Source organism: Camellia sinensis, chromosome 13 (assembly GCF_055761805.1).
Source record: "Camellia sinensis isolate YWXY chromosome 13, ASM5576180v1, whole genome shotgun sequence".
NCBI lineage: Eukaryota > Viridiplantae > Streptophyta > Magnoliopsida > Ericales > Theaceae > Camellia > Camellia sinensis.
In genome coordinates, this window is record NC_138973.1 from 154,039,182 (window position 1) to 154,050,165 (window position 10,984).

A 10,984-nucleotide genomic window follows, 5' to 3' on the forward strand; every position below is an offset into this window, starting at 1 on the left:
ACTAGAGTCATCACGGCTCAACCCGGATCTGTTCCCTAGTGGCCAGAGTCACCACACACAGTGGAATAATTTCCCTGGACTAAATACACACATGGTCCCAATAATCAATACACATCAGTTTCGCAAAACATGGTGGTTCATCATTATAAACATGAGACCAAAACAAATAGTTTACAGTATGCCAAGTTCACACATGTTTCAGAAATAATTTGATTCAATTGATAATATAATAATTTATCAAAACAGTTTAGTCATAAAACAACAATTTGATTTTTCCAACAGTTCAGGGTAGGGGAACATTTATAAAAATGCGTAGCATGAAACTACTCACCTGAAACGCAATAATATAATCCTCGAATAGAGTGTAAAAGTCCAACTAGTGGCCTGAACCAAGTATAAAAACTACGCGTCACAACTAATTTAAAAATACTAAAAAAAAATAGGAACTAAGTAATCTCAAACTAAAACGCACTAACACGGCTCAACCCAACTCACCGTTACTCTTAAATATTACCTAAGTTCATATTCTTCAAGGTCTAAAATCACCCAAGACATAGATTCCGATCGAAACTTAACTAAAAATAACTTTAAGATGAAACAGTGTTTTAAACAAGTTTTCCCAATCTATTCGCTAACTTTGAAAATTACAAAACCCACTCCACGCTATTCGAAAAATTCTAATAACCTCCAGATATGATCTAATATATCCTAAGTTTCAAACCCAATTGGTTTCACTTGATTTGCTTATCAAAATAATTTCCTACAATTTATTATATCCAAACAGGTTGTTTTCTGCAGCACTTTAAAGAAATTAACGGTTCTCTTAATATACACGAGCAATCAATGTAAGGCCAAAAACGTACGAAACTAGACTCATAACCGGTTCTAATGACACTAATTTGATAATTTTTGGATTTATACCCAAAGAGAACAACAATCCCGAATTTACTGTTTCGGACTGGTTTCCTGGACAGATTTGAATACCTCAATTTATATGGATTTCGACTCCCAAAAATTATGAAAAAATTCAGATATGCAATTCAATGTGTAATTGATCTACTGTAAAAGTTTCAGATTAAAATTCATCCGTTTGATATGGTTTCTTGATTTTTAAAGTTAGCGATTATGTGCAGAATTTTTGGACTAAGATTCACACCGATTCTTTATACATGAATTTAACTCCTTAGATTTCTTAACAGCATATATATATACACAAAATACATACACCTACAATCTCTCCATCAATGAATTAAATAACAATATTATTAGGATAAGGAACAAAGAAAGAAGAGAAGAAAACCTAGGAAGCCACACAACACAACACACCCAAAGCTCTCCTCCTTGGCTACAACAATAATCTTGATGATTGAAAAACCCCTCTCTTTTCTTCATAAACCCACGGCTGCTAGTGTTGTGGAAAACAATTATAACAAGAGTTAGGGTTTATGTTTATTTTATTTTATACTAGTGGTGGGCACACATAGGTCAAATAAATAGATAAATATACAAAACATATATATAAGTTATATACAACTCAAATGGTAAGAGTCTTATATATTAACCTTGTGGTCTAGAGTTCAAGTCACACCCTCCTCTCTCTCTCTATATATTTTTTTATAATAAATTATAAATCTTGCCTCTAAATCAATGACTTTCACTATAAATTTATTTTAGGTTTAAAATTAATTAAAAGATCCTCCAATAATATTTAATTTGCACTTAAAGATTCATAATAAAATATTTGAGATTTGTAAAATTATTATTTAATTATTTACTTAATTTTTATATTCGGGTTCTCACAGATATAAAAGTGCAATTTGTTCAAAAATTGTCCCTGTCCCATCCTAACGTTCCGTTCGTTTATATTTTTTATTTTTTGGCATTTTGAGAAGTTTAACATAAATTCAAAACACTCATTTGGGAAAAAACTTTTTTTATTTTTAAAAATGATAGCGTTTTCCCAACTAAATCTTACTAATGTCGCCACTACACCACCACCACCACCGACTTGCCCCTCCACCACCGCCACCATACCACCAACACAACCAGCTCCACCACTACTAATACAATCATTAGCTAGCACATTAGTTTTAAGGTTGCAACCAAACATAAAAAAATGTGACTACAAAAAACATTTTTTTAAGAAATATTTTTGTAAAGGATGTTTTTTGCCAAATCAAAGGGAATCCAAGTAACACTACATTAAATCAAATTTCGGCCACATATATACTACTTAAGCTTATTCATGAATTACAACAAAATTGGCTACTACTAACGTCCATTACACTACATTTCCTGCCATCAGATATGTTGGTGTGAGTTAGATACAACCTGTATGGGCTCTGTTGAAACCTCACCAATGGAAGAACTGGAGGAGATGCCGCAAATGGATGTCTTTATATATGCATACCAATTGCACAGACTTTAAATTTCTTGTACCGGGCCTCGGCCATAGAATATGTCATGCCTATATCGCCTCAATGGCCCCTTCAAGCTTTGGTTTGCTCTTCGGTTGGCCCCATCGTTTTACATCTTTACCCAACAAAAGCTCTAATGCTTTCTCAAAGGTTATATCTTTCGGCTTCAAGTTCTGTGCAAAAGGTTTAAATAGATGAAAACCAAGTTAACAAAATAAGAATTCTCAAAGATGACAAATATATAAAAGCAAAAAAGTGACGATCAAAACAAATAATATGCGCTCTGAATGAAATAATCTCAACAGGGACCAGAGTGAATATTTTTTAAAAAGAATTTTCCTCTGCTCCACCCCATCTCAACAAGTAACTGAGATGTACACTGTTATTAGACTATTCATTAGACTTCTTCCGAGCTGTACTTGCCTCTTTGGATCTTTCAAGTTACAGTGTGTTTCGTTTCTGTTTCCCCTTCTACTAGTAGAGAATGGAGTTGGGATCTGAAAACTTCAACTCACGATCTCATGCAAACTTTCCAAGTCGCACTAAATCTTAGCATCATGGATGGGCAGTAAATTTAACATGGTTTACCAATTAGGGTGAATGTTATGCGTGTATTATTCTTTTCCTCTTCTTTTTTGATGTGAAACAAATTCAATTAAAAAATATAGACTTAAGGTTCAAACAGCAGTCCCTTGGAAGCAAGAAAAACGTGTATGTATTGAACCAGCATAGGAAAACAATTACAAAAGCTAATCAAGAAATAATAATCTCACCAACACAGCGAATCCACATCAAATTTGCTTGATATGAATTTTAAAGATCTTAGTATCACAAATCTGCACTTGAATTTGTGAAAAGATTTTTCTTTTTTTTCCCAATTCTTGATCCTATTTTCCATCCACTTAATCCAAATTTTAAAACATTTATGATGGGAAGATTTACAAGAGGAATTCACCAGTTGAGTTCAAGGGAAAATAATTGTTTGCCAGTAATAATTTGCGTTCCTCAGACATCGCTAAATGTATATCACATATCCATTCCAAACAACACTCAATCTCTATGACTACACTCCTAAAGGTTTATTTAATTATAAGCCGACCAAATTTCAATGCATCACTCCTAAAGGTTTATTTAATTATACGCCCACCAAATTCAATGTATCATACAGTGTGCAGCTGTTTGTCCATATATCAGCCCGCCTATTCAATCCTATTACTGCACTCCTAAAGGTTCATTTAATTATAAACCCATTAAATTCAATGTATAATACAGTATGCAGTTCGGCCAATCTACTCAATCCTTATGACAAGCCTTAAAATCTATTCAATGTATAATAGTCTATATTTTTCTTTTTTTTTGGGTACATTGGAGGCTGTAGCCTAAGGGGAGTCTTGCCTGTGACAAGACTTAAAATCTTGACCTCCTAATGAGATGTAGGTGTTCCAGCCAACTGGATTATCCCAGTAGGTTAGAATCTTTCTCTTCTTGTTAGTTTAAGAGGGCAGCTCTCTAGCAGAGCTGTAGTTCTGCCGCTTAAGCATTTCCAAGGGTCCAATACTTTGGAAAAGTAGTGCATTGCTTTTGCAAAAGCCAAAAATACTCCCAATAGTTGTATGTTTCTTTCTTCCTTTCTATTCTTATTTTTTTCATTTCCCTCCTTGTTTTGGAGAGGCTTTATATTTGCCAGTTTTGCCTTAAGTTTGGTCTCTGAAATCAAGAACAGAATATGTCTGTGGCAGGACCCTTGAGATTCAATCTGCCCACCACACAAGGGGAAGACAGGAAAAGGAAAAAGGCAATCTCACAAATAAATACACGTGCAATTGGTTGGTACGTGGTAGTTAAAAGTAAAGCATATATGCATGGTTAATCATGTGTAATTTAATCAATATTTAGGACACAAAGACAACTCAGGCCTGTTGTTGCGTGACAAGCATTTCATGCTGGAAATTCATTCTTTTGTTTCACCAAATTATTACTTAAGTTATGTTTTACAAACCTTCATATAATGCTTTAATAATTCTTTTCATCGCTGTCTGCACAACTTGTTCAATATTCAATGTCTTTGTAAGTGTCTTCTCCTTATTTTGGGACCTCAAAATGACAGTGACTGAGATATTTCACTCCATAAATAACACTTCCTATATATGTATTAACACAGTTCTCCATTAGGTGTTTCATATTTAATTTTTTATTTAGTATTAGGTGTTCATATTCAATTTTTTTATAAGTAATAGGTGTTCATATTCAATTTTTTATAAGTAGTAGGTGTTCATATTCATCTAAAATAATACCCCTACCCCCAAGTGCCACATTTAAGGGCAGATTTCGGCGTCTTCCCCATCCAACTCCTATACCTACTTCACAAACTGATAAAAATACTCTGAACTGTGTATGGCTGAGAATTGACCTATATACACCAGCTGTCTAGTTTTAATAACCCATTTATAAGATTTTGCTATAGGAGGCTAATATGGTGGCCAAAAGCTTATTAGTTAAACTCGCTGTGGATACTTCTTATATTAAAATGAGTACTACAATAGGAGATTCAAGCTGAATTTAGTGAAGAAAAAGAGTTAGAAAATACCATAACTATTTAATAAAGGCATGCTTAACAAAGAAAGATATACCTTGTGGGTACAAGCACGATTGTTCGTCGATGTCTAATGGAAAATCCAAACTTTGCAAGCTTCAATACAACTGGCGGGCCATCATCAGGATGGTTTCCCTAACATGGATACAGGAAAACTGAGTTTGACAATGACAAATAATTTTTTTTAAAAAAAAACCCTCTATTTAGATGAAGACATACCAATGTCGCAGGATAGCGCAACAACTCAATAGCATCTTTCAGGGTAATAGAGTCTACATTTTTTTTTATCTAAAATAACACATGTTACTTGTCAAAAAAATTTCTGAAATAATAATGTTTTCAATCATGTATGAATTAAATATTACAACAAATACAAGTCATTTTATTCATTTATTTTATTTTTTATTTGTTTTTGAGGGGGGGTGAAAGAAGCAGGCAATGTTTATAGATGCATGAACTGCCATATCGAAAAAAGTTCTGAACTGAAGCTTGTGTATGATATCCTAAAAAAATAAAACGAAGGCATGGATCAAAGTCGATCTCCCATCTGTAGATGCTAGATGCACCAAGAGACCTCAAAGAGCATCCACATAATCCATATTTTTAAGATTCTTGTTCTTTTTATTTATTTATTTATAAATCCATATTTTTACAATTAATCCACAAAAGCCAGCATTTTTGAGCACCAAGTTATTGCATCATGGCCAAATGCAATTATCCTCCAGGTACTCCCCCTTGGAGGAAAATAATAACAGAAACATACTGATGGAAAATATATTAGTACATATCAACTTTGGTGCTTAAAAACCTTAGTGGAAGCTTCACGTGCTTTAGTAAAGGTTTTTAAAAGGGGGGCATTAAACGAACTGGTAAATTTTTTTGACATTCTATAGTTACATGATTGTAAATATTAAAATATGTCATACATTAGTTACATTCTTTTACCTATAAAAAACATCATGCAGGACTTTTCATACTTGCGGATAGCATCTTCTTTGCCCTAGGCACATGATAAAACTTTTTAAAAATTAGAGGAAGCTAGATATTCTAATACCGAAATCAAATTGTGATACAAATAAAAACTGGATGAAATGCGACTTTTAACTTTGACAAAATCAGATTGGCGCAAAACCAGATATTCTAATACAAAATGTTTCAGAAGTAGGACCAAGACAAGGAAAAGAAGAAAGGGATGAAGTATAAAAGGAAGATTGATGACCAAATGATCCAAAACAACCAATTGCAAAACCTTCCAGCTATATGACAATATGATTGAGAGATAACCACAGACACTGGAATGGAGTTTCAGCTCAGTGGTTGAAGCATAGTTTGCTCTAGAATAATGTGACAAACATTGGCAAGAATAGAGGGGCAGCTGCCTGAAGCAGAGAAGATTTTCAGGAATAACAAATGAGTCATTATTCAGTCAGTGAGGATTATGCTGGAACAGGTGAACCTTCCAAAAAAAATCAAGAAGTTTAAAAGGACATGAATGGAAGTAGTGAGAAAAACAACCTGCAAGGTCAAGAATAAGGGAAAATATTGCTTTAAAGATTAATGGAATTTATGAAATTAACTACAAAAGTAGTAGCGATATTCTGGGAGGATGATGTGACCACTGTCAATTCTATAGGGAGCTGATAAACTGCACATTTTGTATCCCACTTTTAATTATTCAATACTGATGAAACACGAGGAGCAGAGGCTATATAGCAACAAACAAAAATTATTCATTAACGACAATAAATATGACACACTATTGGATTCAGATAATAAGAAGAACAACGACGACTACTGCATCTGCATCTACAATACTAACAACAAAAAGAAAAGAAAAACACTCTGGAAATTGGTATCAACAGAAGAAGCAAGATATTCATGTGGCCAGTGGCGGAGCCATCATTGGCCCAGAGGGGGCAGTGCCTCCCTCAACTCTTTTAAAATTACAAGTTAACCTGTACTTATAAAGTTCTTCAAATTGGCCCCTTTGAAATTTTATATATGCCCCTTAATCTTTTATAATCCATCTTTTTTTCTATCGTGCAGTTCACAACACAAATATGCAAAATAAAAGACATATTCCACAAGGTGTATTCTTCTTCCAAGAGAACAAGTGTCAGCACATGAATGCTTGCATAAAGAGAGAAAAGCATGCAAGACCAGTCTAGAATCTCTAGATATGTTTATGTTCAGTCTTAGGTTTATAGATTTTATGATAACATTATGCATAAATTTATGTTTAGATTTATTGATTTCAGTCTGTATATGTATGGACTTCTTGAAATTTGAAGGCCTGATTTGAATAACCAAATTAAACCAAACAGGCATGACCCAACCCTTTGTATCTGATCCGCAGATTATCCCTTGATGTTAATTGCTTTGAAGGGGAAAAAAAGGAAGAAAATTAACATCACAAGACTTCCTTAATGACCAGTAGTGGCTAAGTATTCATCCCTAATTTACCTGAAAAGAAAACGACGCATAGATGCTTAACTTAAGCATTTACATATATGCAGATAATGGCAGTAGGCCAGGAATTAAAGCTCCAAAAATTTAGTAGTCCCATTACAAATACAAATGAGGCTGTACATACTTGGGAAACCGAGGCTCTTTTAAGCAAGTATCCCTTCCTGTCCTCACCAAGCTGAACATAGAATCCATAAGGACCATTCTTCAAGAGAATCTAAAAAATAAAAATAATTCCAATACATACATTAAAAGCAGTAATAAGCTTCTGAAGATGATAAAGATTCATTTTTCACATAATTGATGTTAAATCAAAACAAGGAAAACCTTCTCATTTGATCCAGGGTAAAGACCTAAACATTTTGGCTCCTCCACTGTGCCGCTATTCTGAGGAGTAACCTCTTCATCATCATCACCATACAATGTCTTAGCAATGTACCTGCAAACAACCCATCCATGAAAGCTATTTATAGTGACCAAATAACAAAATATTATTTATCAATAAAGATTGTTTGCGATCAAAACTTGAAAAGCTTAAAAATTATAAATGAATAATTACTACTAATTATTTCCTACAATCAGGAATACAAGAAAATGGGTTTTAAAAAAAAAATTGAGAAAATACTAATTTAGTGGCTTAAATATGAGATAAATGACTATATCTCATTAAACCTTTAAACACTAGATTGGACAATGTTCCATAACAAAATTCAGAAAGAAGCAAACCCTAATCAAGCAAGTGTCAAAGAAGCTCATCAATGGAGATCGCATAAAGCATGAATTTAGGCACTAGAGTCAAGGATGTAGAGATATCAGGCAATTGGTGATGAAGTCCTCTGTCAAAACCCATTCCAAATTGTGCACTTTGTAAATTTTGGGTAGTTCTAGTGGTTAGGTTTTAGGTCAACTAGGGTGTTGGGTAGAGCAGGAATGATTTGAGGGTAGCAAAGGTAGGTAGGGAAATTGCGGATATTGGTAGGGGAGTGACGGACGTAGGTTGTTTGCAAAAGACTGAAAAAAACAAGGCTACTTTTGTTATTTTTTTTAGGTTTTTTGAGTCTTGCATAGTTGTTATTTTTAAAAAGTTGGCACTATTTTGTAACATTTGATCCCAAATTCCACGGGCACCATATTTCTCCCATTTTATATATTTATTCTCTATATTTAACACATACATGCGAGTTCTATCATTATTTAATAAGTTTTATATTTTTATTAGAACACCCATTTACTCATTAAATTAAAAAATTAATAACACACAAAAGTAGACTTCCCATTATCTTGCTTTTACACTTTAACACACTAAAATACAATTTCAACATCAAAATTAGAGTCCCGTTAAAAAAAAAAATCAAAATTAGAGTTACTTTTAGCTTCATATAAAATAATCACATCTATGTAATGAAAATCAAATGCAGGACTTCTTAAAATTTGAATTCTCATACTATATGTTAAGTCATCAATTGATACAAAAAAAGAAAAAAAATACCACTCTCTCCCTAATTCACTAGCCCTGTTTGACTTACATTTTTCAATTATTAAAAAATCATTCAAAGGAAATAAAGAAATAAAGACCAAAAAAATAATGAAAACTAAAGCAATCATTTTTCATTTTTCAATTACAGACTCAACTAAAGCAATTATTTTTCATTTTTCATTTTTCATTTTTCAATTACAGACTCTTGTAGTCTGTTGGAAACTCAAAAGAGAAAATGAAAGAAATAATTTGTTAAGTTAACATTGAAAATAAATTATTGTGTTTTCTTTTCACCTGTTTGCTTAAAGAAAAAACTAATATATCTGGAATAACTAAATGATTTTTTATGAAAAGATATATAAAAAATAGAGAGAATTTTTTTTTTTTTTTTGATTTATACTGCTTTTTGATTTTTTTAATAATATTTTAGTTTTTAAGTTAAAAGTGTTCCATAGCAAATGAGGCATTAGACGAATAATTTTGATATTATAAAGAGTTAGCAATTACTTCATTTTTTTTTTTTTTTTTCGGAGTGTTTTAAAAAGATGATTAAAAATTAATTTTTTGATTTTTTTTTTTTTTAGCTATTTGTTCCCCAACCCAACCCAAAAAATAAGCTTCAATCTCTTCACTTTTGGAGAGATTAAAAAAGTGTTTTTAAGATAAATAAATTTTTCTTCATTTTTTCCCATTTCTCTCATCTTTAACAATCTAAAGAAATGATTGAAACCAATAGAAATTTATTTATTTTCTTCTCTCTAAACCACTCCATGAGACCTTTAATATATATATATATATATAAACTCTGTTTAACAAATATTTTTCAATTAAAAAAACAGAGCAGAAAAACATTTGTAAGGGTTGAAAAGCAATGCATACCGGGCAAGTCCCATGGATCATGATGGTAGATGTTGAGGAAACTGATGATATCGGAGCGCTATTTTTTGCCGAAAATTACGTTTTTGAGGTAGAATTCGACAAGTTCTTCCTCTGTGGGATGAAATTAAAACCCTGGCAATTCATGAACCTCGGAAGATGTTGTTGTTGTTGCTACTGCTGCTGCTGATTCCTCCATCATACTTGCCACTTTCTTACTACTCGATCGACTGTGGTTGTTGTTGCAAATATTTTATTATTGTCTGTTTTTGGCTGCTTCTGGGAAGCAAAGCAATTACTTGCTTCTAACATGCACACACATCAGACAAGGAAGCACACTCTCAAGGATTTCATAGTTACAGAGCTTCTCTGTATATAGGGCTCTAAAATGAATTAGTAGGATGTTTGGCACGAGTCTCTGTTAAAAATATCAAAATATTATTCTAAAAATGTTAAACGTCACGTCAAGTGAACCCAGCTTCTCTCCGGTCCCCAAAAAAATGTATGGTTTAGTTTTTAAATATTAATATTTTTACAAATAAATATCATAAATTAAGGTAGTTATTAGTTAAGATTATCGGATCGACTTAATTTTTTATATAAATAATTTATATATTGTGATCTAAAAAATAAATAATTCAGATCATTGAGATGTGACTCGTAGTGGACCTCACAAGTCCAAACAATATTAATTGATCTCTTTTTAAGGTTAAGTTTGGCATCTTCTAAAAAATTCAAAAAGTCAAAAAGTCACTATCCTATTTAAATCACATCATCTCATTTAAGTCACATCACCTCTCTAACACATCACTTCAAACCCAACCTAAATCCAACCCATATTTCATAAAAAATCAAAAAATACACTTATTTAATCTTCTCAAACTCGACCTAAGTCAAATTTCAACAACTTAATAAATTTGACTCAATTATACACACGGCTAAAAACCAACTTACTCGAGCTCCTCTCCATTAAAGCATGTGATAGGCTTGAGAAGAAAATAAGTGAAATTTAAACACATTTTGAAATTAATTAAAATTTTAAGCCAAGCTTGATTTTGTTTACAATTCTATTTATATCTGATTAGACTGAAAAAACTATACAAACTTAAGTATTATAAAAAAAAATTCAATTTCTAATTTGTCAGGTAATAATAA

The 10,984-nt window shown here is 32.3% G+C and overlaps 1 protein-coding gene across 5 annotated transcripts; it reads right to left on the reverse strand.

Annotated features, from left to right (window-relative positions):
- Positions 1-2,149: 2,149 nt before the first annotated feature.
- On the reverse strand, positions 2,150-10,387 carry LOC114310546 (uncharacterized). 5 transcript variants are annotated; one of them, XR_014349805.1, is made up of 7 exons: positions 9,833-10,387; positions 7,804-7,915; positions 7,604-7,693; positions 5,956-6,010; positions 5,230-5,298; positions 5,048-5,145; positions 2,150-2,590 (listed from the first exon to the last, which is right to left on the reverse strand). XR_014349805.1 is itself a non-coding variant. In XM_082903787.1 (6 exons), exons 1-6 carry the CDS (start codon positions 9,844-9,846, stop codon positions 2,584-2,586), a joined length of 390 nt encoding a protein of 129 aa, XP_082759913.1. In that variant the 5' UTR covers positions 9,847-10,387; the 3' UTR covers positions 2,150-2,583. The 5 variants fall into 5 exon arrangements, 3 of the variants coding, with proteins under 3 accessions (XP_082759913.1, XP_082759915.1, XP_082759914.1); XM_082903787.1 differs by lacking the exon at positions 5,956-6,010; XR_014349806.1 differs by lacking the exons at positions 5,230-5,298; positions 5,956-6,010; positions 9,833-10,387 and adding an exon at positions 8,203-8,487.
- Positions 10,388-10,984: the final 597 nt, after the last annotated feature.